The sequence below is a fragment of the Gavia stellata genome, chromosome 8, assembly GCF_030936135.1.
Source record: "Gavia stellata isolate bGavSte3 chromosome 8, bGavSte3.hap2, whole genome shotgun sequence".
Taxonomy (NCBI): Eukaryota; Metazoa; Chordata; class Aves; order Gaviiformes; family Gaviidae; genus Gavia; species Gavia stellata.
In genome coordinates this window covers 13,103,365-13,120,718 of record NC_082601.1, presented here as the reverse complement: position 1 = coordinate 13,120,718, position 17,354 = coordinate 13,103,365, and the positions used below count along the sequence as shown (strand labels likewise).

The window sequence follows — 17,354 nt, the reverse complement described above, 5'->3', positions numbered from 1 at the left end:
TGAAGGTTTGGCCTTTTAATCTGACCTGTCATTAGCTGTCAGGATGTGCCAGGCTCAAAAGCGATTATTGCTATTATATAGCAGGAAAATGAAGCACTGTATTGCCTATTTAATAGGTCATAAAAATGAAAAGGTAAACTGTACCTATCGCTGGTTGCTGTGTTCTCTGGGGACTGGTTGTTTCTTGTCCTAGTACCGTTACTGAGAGGAAGACAGGGTGGCATTTTCAGTGTTACATTCGGTTTAGATCTTGCACTTCCATTTCACCCTATGCAGAAGGAAAAAAGGGGCTCCAAATCGGAAGAGGATGGCTCATTTCATCCTTGGCATGAGAGATTCCTGTGGTTTATGGGCTCTAGCGAGTGACTGTCACCAATGCACTGTGACCCCAGTGCAGGTAGGAACTAGTGGTCAGCAAAGTACTTCAGTGTCTCCTTAACACCCATGGACTTCATGAGCGTGCCAAAGTGCTTTACTCGGTAAAGACTAGCTTGAGCATATGCTTAAGTGCTTTTCTCCTTTGGTGGTTGTCTCTTTTTGGTAAAAACATGAGACTTTAGAAGCATAGAGTTCCTACTCTTATTTCAGATATCAGGTAAAGGAAGCCTTTGTTTAATCTGTTCATTAAACTTGGCTCTAGGAGGGCTTTGAGTGGTGGTGTGAGGTACCAATTTTGGAGCAATCCCCTCGAGAAAACTATGAAGCAAGGGAGGGGTCACAGTAGAACATAGATTGTCAGAAGCCCAGAAGACATGGCCAGCTAGGAAAGGTTCAGAGTCGGTTTAGGTTATAGGTAGCTTGGTGGAGAGCAGATAATTGTTGAAATATGTCAAATGTCACTGCAGAGGTGAAAGAAATAAACTCATCTTCGTGTCTGCTGTGGCTATTACAAGAGATAATGGACTTAAATTGAAGTCAGGGTCATTCAGTCGTTTGCTAAAAGCAAATTAGCTAAACATCTGGCAGGAGTGGCTTAGGTATAAAGGGAGGATCCTGACTTTGGGTAGTAGGTGTATTTTCATGGTCCCTGACAGCCTGATATTACATAATTCTGTGATAATAGGCCAGCTAAAGCTGTTACTTCTGTCATTAAAAACAAATCCCATTGTAATAGGCTTTTTGCTAATTATGCTTCACATGATGTATGAACACCAGAATGAATCCAAGTTATTGACTTGTATCAATCACTGCAGGCTGGGTGGACACAGTGAAATCATAGCAGAGTATCTGAAATGACCAGGAACGCCCATTTAAAACCTAGGAAATCCTCAGAAAGTTCATGGCAAATGTGGAATCTGGTAGACTGGTGTTTATAAGGGAATTAGTTAATGAACCTGGTTCTTGCTTTATAAAGCAACCACTGTCTTGATCCTATTGCATTTACCTACTCTCAAGTGGTGACATAGAGGATAAGGAAAGGGGGAGAATTGGGTCTAGATAATCTCATATGAATTAAGTCAATCTGGTTGTTGGAACTACAAGGAAAATTCGAAGTAAGAGACTTGGCCAGCCAGTATAAACACTATTTCTGTACTTTTCTTGGTTAGCTTTCCTTTATCCTTTCTCAGGATAGAAGAGAGAAAATAAAGTATCTTTTTGTGACTTTCCAGCATATTCTTAGAACAGGTTGACCTTCAAATGAGGATTTTCTGCTTTAAGATTTATTTCATGCTGGCTCTGAGCATATTTGGTTGGTTTGTGCAGTTTGCTGCAGTCAGGAACCTGTATTAAATTCTGATGTGGTATTTCACCTGGAAGGAGAAAATCCTGGGTTTGGAGGGGGAAGGAGGAGGGGTTTGGATTAAGATCCCGCTGCTAAAATGATTTAAGCCATCAGTGCCATTAAACTAAGTTAATCATGAAGTGGTATCTCAGCAACTCGCTGGTTGAAGGTTTGGCAGCAGAATGACCTCTGTGTGAATCCCACACCCACAGAAACTCAGAATCAGTCTCATCTTCAAATTTTCAGGTCAGAAATTTTTGGAAGACAATTGGACGGGGACAGGATAAGTCACAGGAGCCCTGAGCCTGAAGCTTGGGGTGAAGGGCTCTTGAGGGTGGAGGATGGGTTGGGATAGAGGTAAGGAGAGGCTTTTTGTTTCACCTGCTAGTCTGAAAAGCTACTATGCTTCTGTGCTCCTCTTGATATCTATAGGACAAGATGAATTCTTAACTCTTATTATACCCTACCAGTCAGGTAAGTTAACATATTTAAAGCATATAAATGCCATGTGGTATTTCCTAGGCTCATGGAAATAGGGCATGTTTTACTTTCACATCAAAGTAATGTTGATTTCCCCTTGCCATTCAGTAAGTGCATTTTTGAACTGGGATAACACCAGTCCTTGGTTGGTTACAGCTTTTGGACATTAGCTGAGATTGTAAATTTATTGCTGGAGTGGAAACCAGAGAGATGAGGGTGGAACTTCTTGTGTCTTAGCGAATGTTTGGATGCGAACTAAGCCATGTACTTGCAGAAGAAAAAAAAAAAATCTAGTTAGGCTTGTAGCGTAAAATCCAAATATGCAAAGAGCAGCACAAGTAGTGCAATTGAGAGAATTCCCTTTAGGTATTTCTGTTAGTGGGTGAATAAAAAGAAACAGAGACAATTCCATAGCGAGGTGGAGGTGACAAGCTGATTGGTGTGTGCTTTCTGTGGACTAGACTCAAATATTGCTCTGTTCCCCCTTGCACAAAATCAGAAAAACTTCACTGCCTTTTATAGAGATCCCCTTGCTTTACAGCAATATGAATGAAATCAGAATCTGCCCAGAGTTTAGTTGTTTTTACTTAACTCTTTAAAAAAAGTTGAAATGTTCCTGCTGTATTCTAAGAATCAATACGATTGTGCTCTGTTTTTTCAGGTTCTTGCGGGTATGAATGTTTACTCTGCTGAATTTGAAAGGATAAAGGAAGAATACAATGTCCGGGGATACCCCACAATCTGCTATTTTGAGTCAGTTATGTTTTGCTACTACTTTAGAAATCATACATTCAACTATAATTGCATTTTCTTATCTTCCAGGGCAAGGACTAAACTTTGTGTTGTTGCTTTAACAGGAAAGGAAAGTTCCTGTTCCACTTTGAGAACTATGGTGCTACCGCGGCAGATATAGCAGAGTGGCTGAAGAAGTAAGGCATTGAACTTCATGCACTCCACCTTTTATGTACTCTTCATTATTTACAGAATGTAATGGTTTAGGAACAGCCATCTCTCCCTCATTCCCCCTGCTCAGAAGAGCAAACAAAACTACCCTGCTGAGATTGGCTAAACTAGTATCGAGAGATTGCCTAATGTTTGTTTTTTAGCATGCATGCCTTGGCATTTTACAATTGCATTTTGTCTGTAATAGGAGACTGTATGTGGACCAAAATAAAGGCAGAGACACAGATCTCAGTTTCGTTAAAAATGCAAACTTAAATTTCCAGTGATCTTGGGTGCCTGAACTTAATACCTTGCAAAAGGTCTGACATTTGTTGTTTTATTAAAAATGTACATACCAAGTGCGCAGTACTTATTGGTTCTTCAACCTTTAGCTGCAGCCTTTAGTGTCTTGCAGAGACAAACTGGAGATCAAGGCACCCTGGATTGCTAGTCATTTTTACAAAGTCTGTATTTCCCGTGATGACATGAAGTGATGTTGAAATGATCTTGTTCTACCTAAAGAGAGCTATTTGCAGCCATAAATATTTTGGGGTCTGAATGAGCCTGTGGGACTAGCAGTTGAGAGAGAGAGACAGAAAAGGTGTGTGAGGGTGTGTATAGTTGCTCTTCAGCTGGTGCAAATCAGCACATCGTCAGTGAAGCTGATAGAGCAGCTGGAAAGAGCTGAGATAGTCTGGTAATGGAGAAATACCATTAGCAGTTAGCCTGGCTCTTGGACATTGTCATCTTTGTAACCCTCCCTTATTTGCTGCAGCCACAGACATAATCTTGAAATGAAGCTAATAAAAGGAAACAAATGCATGGGAAGGAACAGACAGCCGCAAACTCTTGTGGCAATACGGCTTAGCAAAACTGGCTCAGAATAAATGTGTTTTACTGTACCAGTGGGGCTACGCTGGGGACATGTGTATGGTTGCAGGCAGCCCAAGGTCTTCAGCAGTGGTAGGCTAGGTGCCTCAGGATTGGGAACCCACAAATGAAGTGATAGCAGCGTTCCTGTTAGCATCAGGAGGTACAAACACTGCAGGCGAGTACTGCCTGGTGGATCAAAGAGGAGGAATTTAACCATAGTCTTTAAGCCTCATTTAGTCCATGAAGCCTTCAGATACAAATGATCAAGATGGCAACTCCAGCAATGCTGGGGACGTGATCAGCCCTTGGAGCAACAATATGACTTCATCACCTGCACTTTATTATGCTTTTCAGTTTTGCAGGGATGTGGTTATCTCTTGGCTACCACATGTGAAACATTAGATGTTTGGAGTGGGCTTTTTTCCCCTGTCTGCCCACATTAATATCCAGATAATCCCTGTAATATTCAGTGCCTTTATATCAGTGCTGTGACAGCAAGTGAACGCAGCTACTGGATGCAAAGCAGAACAGCTGCAAGCTCTTTCCAATGATAATCTCTGCTAACAAGCCACTGTGGGCTTTGGCTGATATTTCAGCAGTCCAGAGCTAAAGACAGCTGTTTGTCCTCACTTAGTGTTTGTTCGTGCATGCTTATTAGTTTCCCAAAAGATGATCTGAGCAGTAGCCTTCTTGCCCCTGTTTTCTATAAGTAGTACAACTTTTAAGGAAACCACATTGAGAAACTATGCATACTTTAATTTTGCCAGAAATTGATGTTGCAATTAAAACTGTATACAGGGTAAATCTGCTACATGCATAATATTATATTACTCTGAAGAATCTACAGTACTAGTAGTCAAATGGTGTATGGCAAAGGCTTTAGGAAAGGCAAAGAGTGTAATTAGATAGCTGCAGGGTATATAGGCTATATTTCAGAATAGTATAATATTAAAGTCATGTCAGGAAGTCGCTCTGTTGTGAGATGTTGCTCTGCGGAGCAGGGGCACAGCACTGCTCGAGTGCACATGGCAGCCCATGGCAAGGAAAGCCAATGCATTTTTATACTGTGCATGCATGTGCTGTCATTGTAGATTCTCGGAAGAGAACCCAGCAGACATTGTGCCATATGAAATGTTCTATTTTTTGTGGACAGTAGGTACAATACTACAGAAAAGCAATTGTTTTCTCTTCCCTCTCCCCCTTCTCTTTTTTCCCCTCTAAATGTTACTGGTAAAGTGCTGAAAGTGGTTGATCTGTGCTAATTTTTTGGGGAGGGCGTGATATAACTTAGTGAAGGTTAGAATGATTTAAATTACTGAAAGGATGTTTTCCATGTTCTTTCCTCTCAGAACAAGAGTTGCTAGTTTGGAGGGCTCCAACACCTTTTCTTTTACCACTTATTGAAGGTGCTTCTTTCTTACGCTGAAGTGTGCTAATGCATCAGTCTTACAGATACTTAACCTCTCATCTCCCTAATAGGCACTGGCTACTATCTTATGGAGTTTCAGATGTTTTTATGAGGTGATAGAGAGGAACCATCATACAGCCTTACTCCAACACACAGTGTTATTAACACAAGAGATGCTATCTTGTACATACCATAATTCTTTTTTTTAAATCTGATACACAGCTGTATCTGCCTGGATGGTATGCAAGCCAGACAGCTTCTTACTGCCTTCAATAGCTGCTTAGTTTGTCTTGCTCTTTCTGTGGACTCCTCTCGGGCCCTTTCTTAGCACCAGCTACTCAGTTAAATCAAGAACTTGTTCTCTATTCTTAATTGAATTAGCTCTTGATAGCTCTTCCAGACTTCTGTCATCCTATTTTTGGTCTTCAGGCATTGGATGTGCCTTATCTCAGTTTTAAATGACATTTTAGATTTTGCTTGATGCTTCCTCCAGGCCTTGAGGTGCTTCTTACCAACTCCTGTGTAGGCTTATTAGCATGCACAGCAGTTTAAATTGGGCCATTTGAATAAACATTCTGTGCCCTGCTTTACTAATTCTTTACTGAAATAGGTCATGCCAGGCCCTGCTAAACACAGCGTTCTCCCAGTGCTTTGTAGCCACTGTGTCCACGTTCATCATGCTCTGCATGCTCAGCCCAACTCGCCTTCCAAATTCATTAAGTCTCACGGTGTTTTCTGGAAAGCCTTCATGCTGCCAGGATATCTGCAGATTATTGCTCTCTTAACAGACTTGGCAGCAAGCAAACTGATTATCTACTAAGCTTTTAGAGAGTAAACTCCTCTGGACAGAGACCTGCCTCTTTTTCTCTCTCAGCTGCTTGGCCAAGTGCAGCTCAGATCTTTGCTTTGATGTTTGTTTCTTGGTTCGTTTATCATATAAGCAGCAGCAGAGGTGTGCATCACAGTTTTGCATGGATTGCTTAATATTCTTGAATCATACCCATTGCTTACATCAATAGTTTGCTATCTGAATCTGTGTATCTCCACTGCTTTTTTTATCAAACTAGGCTTTCAGCCTAGAAATGAGCAAGGCAGGATAAATGAGTTATCATCCGTTTTGCCATTCCTTGTTCCAGGCAGCTAACACAATAATACATTTTAATCAAAAACAGTAAATCTGCTTTCACCAGAGAAGGGGTCACATCCAGACCTGTACTTTGCTGAAGAATTTGGGGAATTTTGGGGGGTATTTGGAACTCATTACTACAACTGGCAAGGATAAAATAGCTTCAAAGTCTGGCTCTAAATGTTCGTATGTTTGGGTGTCCTTTATGTGAACACTGATTTAATAAATAAAATGTCTATTAGCATAGTTTAGTTCACATCTGCCAAATTCTCTTTTTAATGTAAATTAATAAAAGCCAAGAACAATTGTTTAGCGGGATGATGAGCACTGAACTGGTCCAGAGGAGCTTGGGTTCAGTTTCCAGATTTGCCACCGTGTCTTTGAGCAGTCTCTCTGGCTCTGATCCATCAAAGATGATTAAACTTGTGCAATCATAGTGAAGTCGTTAGAACATGTCACTTAGCTTTTAGGTTAAGCGTGCGGTTGAGTAGCTTTCCTGAATTAGGCCTACAAGCCCACTGCCAAGTGAGGACATAACAATGCTTCCCCAGGTCACAGGGTTGTTCAGGGTAAAACCATATATTCCTGAGGAAATGGTCTGTGTAGCTATCTCATGGTCCCAACACTGCACCTCCTTCTTCTTTTGTCAGCCCTAATCATGTTGTCAGTATTCAAGGTGACTGGTTAGATTGTCTGTTTCTGCTCGCTGCTTTTTTATTTCCTTTGCAATGGCTCCTGTGAACTACAAAGTGTGAATGCTGTGAGAAAGGGAGTGTGTCCTGCTGAGGAGGGTAAAAGAGTAATAGAAAATGCATCTGACTTCTATAATGTAATAACCAAGCAGTCTGGTTATCTCCTTGCTCCATCCCCTTCCATTGCTGATCTGTCCTCACGAGCTTCTTGTGGATTTTTTAATTCCTCCTCCAGTTTTATCTGAGTTTCAGTGCTTATGAATTCTGGGTGGGTACAATTATGGAAGCTGTTCAGTAGGGTTAGGGTGTCATACGTATACAGACAACTGCACAAAGTGGTTGCTTGCAGTCCGACTTGATAAAATGACTGCTTAGTACAAGGGAGTGCTTTTCAGCTGTGTCTGTCTGTCTTGTAGCCCACAGGCACCTCAGCCACAGGCTCCGGAGACTCCATGGGCCGATGAAGAAAATGTAGTTTATCACCTGACTGATGAGGACTTTGACAAGTTTATAAAAGATCATTCATCTGTGCTAGTGATGTTCCATGCACCATGTGAGTTTTGTTTTTTTTCTATTCTGTACCCTGAGCCAAATGCCTGCTAACAAAACCGATGATGATTTTCTGTGGATGTTTCACAGAGCCACGAACTCAAAGTCCAGGCTTTTGTTGTTTGTGATAATTGTTAAATACACAAGACATGAAATGCTTGTGAAGTTGCTGACTTCAAGTTTAGGACAGAGATGTGCTGCTGGAAGAGAGACTTTGTAGGCTGGGTCAAAACACAACTGAAGAGTGTAATGATGCTTAAATAGTCTGAGTCATCATCATTTTACAGCATGATTTCCCATTTTCAGCTTGTCTTCTGTGTTGTTTGCTTTCAAAGCAGAGCTCTGGTTGATTGAGCAACTCAACTTGAGAACTGTGAGCTCCTGAGTCCTTGTTCATGGCTGCTGATGTGTCATTTTGAGCATTTTCACTCCTCTGCCACAGTTTGTTCTCTGGCAATGTAAGGGGTCGTGGTCATTACATATTGTGCTGAAGTATGCTAAAACTTCATCTAAGTTCAGAAAGTCCCCAGGACTTCTGAAAAATAATGTAGCGCTGGTAGTGATGCTACTTACTCTTCAACTGAGAAAGCATTGGGATGATGTTTTTCATGACTTGATGTTTTAGCTTGAGCAATAAAATGCACTGGGTTGCCCAGAGGTATTGCCTTCAGAAATCTGTTCCAGCCACGTCATCCTCCTGCATGCTGTTGGGTGGAAAAGTGCATTAACCACTTTGTTCACTTAGGATGTAAGTTGTTTCAGCTATGTAGCTGGTTCTAACAATTCTTTGTGTCTGCAATGGAAGGTTCAGGCTCAAATCTGCTATGTTGGGTGATACACAGCTTCTTTCTCCTCTTGCTGCTGTGCTGGCAGTTGCATTGGGTGAGATGTTCATTTTTATGGGCACAGATTTGCAGGTTAGGGCTCTGGAGGCAGGCTGTGTGCTCACAGCTGAACAACGGAGGGTATTGGCACGGAGGCTGGAATCCTGCTTCCCTTTAAGCCAGCAGGAGTTAGCTCCAAAATGCCTTTTTTGAAGGTCTGCTCATAAGACTCATTTGAAAAACGTACCATAATGAATTTCCTTTGCCCGATGAAATGTTTAGGGATTTGATCCACTGAAGCAGATGACTGGCTGCTGTTTTGTTGCTGTGTTCACTACATTATTTGTAGTAATGAAAGTGGGACCGGAGATTAATGCCTGGTCTGAAAACCAAAACACAAGTAGCAGAACGGATGAAGCCTGGTTTCCTCAGGAGTTATCCTTCTTTACCCAAATCCTTCCTTTCCCCAGATTTCCGTGCACTGCGGCGTGCAAGCGACAGCACAGGCTGCTGCTCCTTAAGAGCTGTACGCTTGCTGGTTTGGCTGAACAACTGCTGCCAAACAGAAATGTAACTGCTGAATTTCCCTCCTTTCCCTCTCTGTGCACAGTGGCTTGAGATAAGTGTCCTCTCTCTCTAGCCCCAGATTTCTGTATATTTACAGAGATGTAGTTGTATTTAAAAGCTTTGCTGTTTTTAGAGTTTGTAAATGGACAAAGGAGTCCGTCCAGTTATGTATTTGGGAGCAGGAAGCGAGGGAAGAAATCGATGGTTGGCCCTGCAGACCTTATTCCTTTAGGAAGTTAGATTAAAAATAGATTAATACACACAACTACAATCAAATTTTATAGTAAATTCAAGTTATTTATAAATCTGAACAGGACTCTGTTCAGTTCTTAAGAGTTTTTATTTAATATCTTCTAAAACACAAATAACAAGGTTTTAGGGGTAACGATATTGTGTGACCCATTTGGAGAGGGGGTAACGATATTGTGTGACCCATTTGGAGAGGAGGGACACATCCAGCTAGGTATGTTTTGTACTAAGGAGCATTCTGTGCTAAGGTACAGCAATACTTTGGCAAATGCTGCTTTGTAAGTAAATCAAATGCCTGAATTGGGCTGTCGCAATCTCCCGATAACATGTTTCAGCTGCTCAGAACTGGGATAAAGAATGTTCCTTACCAGAACAACTCCATTTTAAATGCAACTTGAATATTTGGGGCATCTTATTTACATTCAGGTGGTAGTGGTATGCTTACGTGCAGAATCCAGTTTGTACATGTGTAAAAGATCTGTGTTTGTAAGAAACCTCTCTGGGCATCCTCAGCAGACAGTGTAAGACTTGCAAACTAATTAATGACAGACAACTATCATAAACAGTTACCTCTATGATTAAAAGATCTTCTCCTAGCACTTCTTAAATGTGCTAGTGGAGTCATCTTATGAATATTAGGAGATAAATTACTCCAGTAAAAGAAATGGTTAAAAACGGAGGACATCTTACTTATTTTAACCTTGGTAGCTTAAGATGAGAAAGTTTCTTCTAAAAATTATGTATTAATAAAAAAAATTGTTGAAACAGGCCCAGAACTCAGGATATACTTCTGTGTAACTAAGAATAAGTAAGGGGATTTCAACACTGGTCCGGAATTAGCAAGTACTTAAAACCCTGTGTCACCGTGCAGCATACATGTGACTTGGAGTTTTTCTAGCATACTATCAATCTTGTGTTCATGAGAAGCTTTTTTACGAGAGAGAGAATTATTTCAGTGATGCTTTAGTTGCCTGGTCAGATGGCTAACACGTTAATAGAGTATAGTATTAGAAGATGTGTGGGGAATTGGAAGCCTTTTATATCCCTCGCCCGCCTCCCCCCCCCCCCCCCCCCCCAAGTGCTGAAGGTACAGCTGAACCAAGCGCATCCCTGGTAGATACCTGTGAACTGCAGAATTGGGCACTGTGGTGAATGTGACCAATCGGGTCTCGATGCCTGTGGCTACTAATGATGATCTCTCTGAGGACCACACTGTAATTATTTACAATCAGTTGCACTTACTAGCCTGATTAAAGGCGTCAGCATTTTCTGTTAAGTGCAGCCTAGCATAACTAGGTTCAACTAGAGCAGTTATGTGTGATATAAACACATCAGGAAGATCTGCAGCATGCAACTTGCACCTCTTGCTAACTGAGACCTTATACCTTTTCTGCAGTAATTTAGGACAACCATTAAAGAGAAGATGTATTGCTTCAAGTCATTACTGCCAGCCCTGAGAAACTCACCTGTGGGTGAGTGTGGGTGGGCAGGATGAGTTCATCCCGCTTTCATTTTGCAGGTCACTAGGAACACAAAGCAGGATTTTTAACCTTCTGAAACTCCTTTGTAAAGCCCTTAAGAGGATGTTCAATAAATCTGAATATTTAGCATAGGTAAACAGCGACTCAACCAGCCAAGAATCTGAAGGCACTCTCCCTCCCCTGACATCTTTGAAGGGTGTGCAGCATTGTGTTGTGCTCCTTATTCAAGCATGTTGCTGAAATTTCGTAATTACTGGTGGCAAGCGTAGTGTTATAGCGTTATCCTGGATATACCCAGACGGGAGTCTTGCAAACATCTGAAATGTTTTTTTCTATGTGTTGCTGTTGTACCCAGAAACTTCAGTTATGAACTGAGCTCTCCTGCACTGTACAAAAGAACAAATAAATGGCCCTTTTCCCCAAAGGATTTGGAGTTTTTGCTTGGATTGATCATATCTGCTAACATAAGATAGCATAGTTAAGTTAGCAGGCCTATTTCCGAGTCTGTAACAGAAGATATATCGCACCAACCAAAGCTATTTCTCTGCCATAACATAAATAAAGGCACCTATGCAGCTTATGATAGTTTTCTGTTAGCAATGAGAATGAAGACTTCATATCTGTATGTGCTTCTTGGTATCTGTGCCTACAGCTGATCAATTTATTTAGATGCCCAAGATAACAGCTGTGTTCTGAATGTCTCTAAATATGGGTTATGCTGCCAGTCAAGTGTTGTTAAATGCTTTAGTGACATGGGGACTCACTGGGACTTAAAATGCTCCTGAGTCACTTGAGTACAAAAAAGCCCTGTATTTGTTTTCAGTTTCCCCATCAAACTGTTTGCTGAGTCAAAAGCAATTTTAAAAATAATTCTGTCCAAAATATTTGCCAAATTAGTGCAGGTTGCAGTCCTTCTGACTTGGTTTTGTCAGCGGAATAAAAACACCACGAATTTCCCTTTCTACATTTTTCGCAGCATTTTTCTCCAAAGCACATCTCAGAGTCTTGTACAAAATAAACCTAACCAAGTCACTGATAAGTCAATTCAAATGCTACTGAAGGGTGTTTAAAGTCTAGGATTGAAATTAAAGTCAATTCAGAAATGGGTTCTAAAAGTGTCTGCTTTTCATGCACAGGAGTTACTTTTCATTATGTTTTGTTAACACAAATGACATTGCTACCATTTTAAAGACTACCTGTTCCTGTAGCCTCTTGCAGAATAATGTCCTGGTGCCACCACCAGCTGTAGCCTCCCTGCATACATTCAGCAAGTGCAGATCTGAGTAGTCCCTGTTACGAATTAGCGGTGGTCATGAGTGACCTGTAATGATTGCTTGGGGTTGCTTCCCTCCCTGCCCGTGCGCCCCCCCCACCCCATCAGCCATAACAAAGTCTGTGGTCCAGTACTGATGACAGAGGTAACAGAGGGGAAAAAGGCACTTTGGCCCTACTGTTAGTCTGCATTTGCTTTTTAAAGGATTAAACTATTAAAATGTTTTTCCTGCAACATTTCTTCCTTGTACATGAGCTTCAATTCATGTTAAACCTGTCGTCTTCCAGCCCTCTTTATAGGACTTCTTCAGAGACTTTATATAAGCTGTAGCTGCAGGACTTAAGATTAGAAAAATTGTCAATACCCTTAGTGAGATATTGGAGCCATCACTGTTTTCCTCCCTTGATAAGGAGGGGAGGCATATTTTTTTTTTTTCCCTTCCCCTCCTTAATTTGTTCTTGGAAACTGCTATGGAGATGCAGCCCTGATATGCCTTTTCTTGCTCCCCCTTAATGGAAAGGAGGGCAAAAATAAATTTTGAGATGATAAAATGCACTATAGTTTTGATGTGTTGTTGAAATATCTGTGAAATTCCTTTCCTGTCCTCAGATATTTTCTCTCCCTTTATAAACCGGCCTGATAATTTAAACAGTTGGTGCTTTCCAAAGCAAACTATTCAGTTTTGCAGGTTTTTAATTACACAGGGAGCTGTATTATCAATTTAGCTTTGAAAAAGAGCTTTTCACACCCTTCCCTCTTCCCTCCAGTGCGTTTAAACTCAAGGTTTTAAGCCACTTTGTGGACTCATTATTAAGAATGCCAACCAATTAGCCCAATATAGATGAAGGCCTCCAGCTTCTAACCAAGCAGCAGACTTGGATCTCTCCCTGCCAGTGCACCATCATTGGTTTCAGTAGTCTTGTTTTTGTTTCTTACTGCTGCATGTGGTGAGATTAGGACGTAGGAATCCATTGCTCACTTTAGATATAAAGTAAAGCAAACCCAAAATGTGCGCACAAAATCAAATGTTTTTTTTTTTAAACTGGGTTTTACAACTACAAATAAACAAGTCTCCCTTTCAGACCCCCACTGGTTCCTTATGAAAGCTCTTCATGAAAGCAAGCTACCGTTGCAGTGAGTGCTAATTGGTACGTCTGCTGGCAGTCTCAACAGAAAGGCCATGAGTTGAAAAGGCTGAAGAATTAATTTACTGTGCAGCCTGAAAAAATAACCTTTACTGCACAGGTCAGCAGCAGCCTAACATTGGCAGCCTGTGAGAAATAAATAAATAAAATCTTACAATTTTCCATGTTAATTTGTGGTTCAATCAAGGATTTATTTTAAAATGTAAATGAATGCAATTGGACCAGTTATGCAGAAGTTAAAGGCTTGTGGGTTATCCAAACAACAAACAACACTGAATGTGGAATGGATGGAAATATCCTTTAATTTTTATTTGTCCCTATCATATCTGACAATTGTGATTTTTAAAATAAAATATTGGCTGTGTTCAGTGGCTAGATAGAGAGCTTTTGGCATCTGCCTTCATATGTACAGCCTCTAGGATGAAGACAAACAGTAGGTAGCTGGGAAGCTGTCCTTGTTAGACCTGTGCTAGGAGCTCCTTTAATTTATTTGACATCATGTAGTGGTAGCTCTTCATAAGAAGCTTCAGCCTGTCTGTTCATGGCATCAGTTTAGTTTGGGTGGAAAATATTCTTTCATCACCAAAGGTCTGCCTTTTGGCCTCAGCCATGGCACCAGCCAAATTGGGTGTTTCGGAGAAAAGCTGTGCACCTGGCTGGTGTCCGCATGGAGGGGTCTCAGGTAGCTTCCCCGGAGGAGCATCGGCAGCAGCAATAATAGCATCTACTCCAGTGTCCCTCCATGTCTGCACTCTGTGCTGTTCTTTCCAGTTGTATAACGTTGATCAGTCCGTGGTCAAAGACAACTGTGTGTGAGAAGAGCTTATTGAATGGCAGAAGTTGCAGAGAAAAGCTGTGTTTTCCAAATGTGTGTTAACTGTGTGAAATGGCAGGGAGTTGGAAGCCAAAAGCTTGGCAGGGTGTAGCCCTTGGTCAAGGGTTTGCTTTAGAGTTTCCTGAAAGGTCTTTATAAGCTTTGACAATCCAACCTGACAAATGAACTCTACTTTTTAAACTGAACTTTCTGTAGGGGTAGTACTAAAAAGAATTGTGCCTGTTATTCGGTGATGCTGTAGTCAGAGAAGAAAATGAAGGCAAGCAATTCTGTGCTGCATCGACTGCAGCCTGAAGGGATTACTGGAAGTTTGTAGTGTGTAAGGCAGGTCATGTATTTGGAAGCTTGGCAGATGCCATATCCACCTGATACAGCTGATGCCATATCCACCTGATACAGCTGTGCTTACTAGTCCATGGCAAGATACACAAGGAGACATGCATGTGTCAAGGTGCTTGCTGTGGGCTCAGTCCTGTTCCTAATAGAGCCAGTGAACATGCTCTCCTTGCTCTTAGAGTAATCAGAGAAACCTTTGAACAAGGCAAACTTTCTGGACCATTATGTAGGTCATAGGCAGTACCTAGTTCTGTTGGGTTTCTTGGTAAAGCAGTGCAGGTGTCAGGATGGGCTTGCAATGCCCTAATCACCGAAAGATTGAATTGCTGGCGCAAGGGCACTCAGATGATGAATGCTGCTGTTTAAGAGTCTGGATAGATAGGTGAAAAGAAGAGATCTGCTTTGGTTTCAGCATCGCGTTTCCTGACCTTGCATCCCTTAGGTGCCTAACTTTAATGTTGCCTTAATGCGTTTTTAATGGAATGTATAATAAAATGCTTCTGTGGACTGGTGTAAATTGTGCCAACTTTCTGTTCATTGTCTGTATGTACTTTTTAGCTGCATGTTACTGGCAGGCTCCTGGAACAGATATATTCTTCATATAAACCAGTTAGCAACAGGTAAATTCTTGGCTTCTGAATCTGCTTCCACTGAAGTGAGCAAGTTCTGACTGTTGATTTCAGAGAGAGGGGGACTGGGACACTCAGACTAGGTTCATTGATATTTAAAAGCCTGTAAGTCTACAACAGGATGTTGCTTGATGTTACATATATTTGAATATAACCAAAAATCTCAGGGAGTGTAAACAGTTCAGTGCAATGACCTGCCTCATTAAACTAATGACAGCAATGATTTTCAGTGGAGGATTTTAGGCACACATTAAAACAGGAGTTCTTGAAAATGCAGCAAACCAGGAAAATTAAGAACCTGACATGGATTTTTCCTTTAATGACCATCCCACTTATGTTTCTTGAGGGTTTAAAAATAAAAATCAATATGGGTTTTTAGAGGTATTTAGTATAAATAGGAAAGTGGAGAGTATAAAAATCCTAATAACTAGCTCGTGCAGTAAAACTTGATAGGATATCTTGTGAAAAGGGTGAGGATAGTAATGATGGAGTCTATTGTCTCTTTTGTGTCAGTCTTTTGATACTAGAGCACATAGTTTGTATAAGAAGAGAGTCATTTTGAAGCAGTTTGTGCTCTTTGAGCAGGGTAAAGTCATAAAAAAGGATAATCCAGTGATAAAAGTCATAGCCTTGGCCTGGAGATGTAAAAGTTTAGTTCCTTGCCTTGCTTTGATTTGCACAATCGTGCCCCAAGTAGCTAAATATTTGTCTTGGCTTCCAGTCTGTGAAGTGGAGATAATGTTTCACCTTGCGTGGGAGTTTTATGTAACGAGCCACGTCCAGACCGTGAGATGCTCCAATATTGCAAGAACTGCGGTAGGGAAAGCGAATCGTAACTGAACGTTGCAAAGACTTGATTAACACGAAAGAAGTAGGACAATGCCTTCGGTGTTCCCTAGTTTGTGGCAGGCAATCAGGCTTTTGGCGCCCAAGTTTAGAACACCCCAGCTGCCACTGGGTAAGCACACAGCTTGGACAAGATTATTATAGCTAGAGCTGATGACTTGAAGCCTGATTAGAGCCTGCGCCGGGACTTGAAGGAAGGAACCTTGGTTTGCTCTGGTTCAGCTTCATAACAGAAAGAGTAGCAAAACCAGACTTCTGGGGAGTTCATGGCGACTTTGCCTTCGGATTGGATCTTGATTTGCTCTGTGCCATGGTGCTGTTCTGGGGACACAGCATGTACTTTCAATAACTTACTTGCTAGCAGTTGTGCATTTCAAGAGCAGTATGCAGGACAGTAGTAAAGGAGGAAAGAAAGGAGCTGAAGTGTGGATACTTGGGTCTTGTGAAGTTTGGCGGGTTTTGTTCAAAATGCATCCCTCTATGCTCACCTCCAATAGGGAGCAATTAGTTTCTCTATTAAAGATGACATTTGTGAAGGCTGTTCCAATCAGAAAAAAAATCTTCCTGTGAATGTGTGGCAGGTGGTGTGGAGGGAACACTAGTTTCTTTGGAGATTTGCTGCCTCGTTTCTTACATTACTATTGCCTTCCCTCTCTCCTAAAAAGTCCTTACCAACTAACTGAGACTACTGCAAAGGAGTAGCTATGGCTGCTGGAGGGCCAAGGGGCAGCTAAGAGGTGACAACCCCTTCACCTCTTCTCTGGATATGTGTTGTAGATTATTTAGTTATTCAGAGTGGGGTTTTTTTTAAACGACTTCTGTAATTTTAGCTGTGAAAGTCTCCATTTGAGCATGTGGATTGGGTGACTGTCCTCCCACAAGCTTGACCGCAGTGTATGTATAAGTCCTTAACACTCTTGTGGTAAGTTCTGATAGGAGTGAAGTGTAACTTATTTTTATAGGTTTACTTCGCTTGCCTCTAATGGTGGGTTAACAGCAGGAATTAGCTTTAAGAATTAAGCACTGGGTTTATTTTTTCTGAAATAAATTAATTTCCTTGCCTGGATAAGCTTAATATACGGTGCAGGGCTGTCATTTGGAAAGTGCCTTAGAGTATGTCTGCTACTTGAATTGTTACTAGTAGAGTTTTCATTATCAAGTTTTATCTTCCTAAATACTTTATGGCTTCAATTTTTATTATCCTGTGGAAGGTAGAGAATTTACTTTAAAGGGCAAATAATGAACAGAGAAACCTACAGTGAACGATTGCTTGCCTGCCTGCTCCTTGTGCCCTTTCAGACGGTGAGTTGGCAAGTGATGCTGTCTTTCTGAGTTATTAATAAATGAATCCATTGCTTTGATACTGAAGTATTGTG

The 17,354-nt window shown here is 41.2% G+C and overlaps 1 protein-coding gene across 1 annotated transcript in view; it reads left to right on the top strand.

The window, feature by feature from the left end:
* The window catches only part of PDIA5 (protein disulfide isomerase family A member 5), a 101,874-nt gene that overhangs the window by 42,449 nt on the left and 42,071 nt on the right, over positions 1-17,354 (top strand). The window contains exons 9-11 of the mRNA XM_059820514.1: positions 2,865-2,956; positions 3,061-3,132; positions 7,661-7,797. Coding sequence (XP_059676497.1) covers positions 2,865-2,956; positions 3,061-3,132; positions 7,661-7,797 — 301 coding nt within the window. The remainder of the gene's footprint in view (positions 1-2,864; positions 2,957-3,060; positions 3,133-7,660; positions 7,798-17,354) is intronic.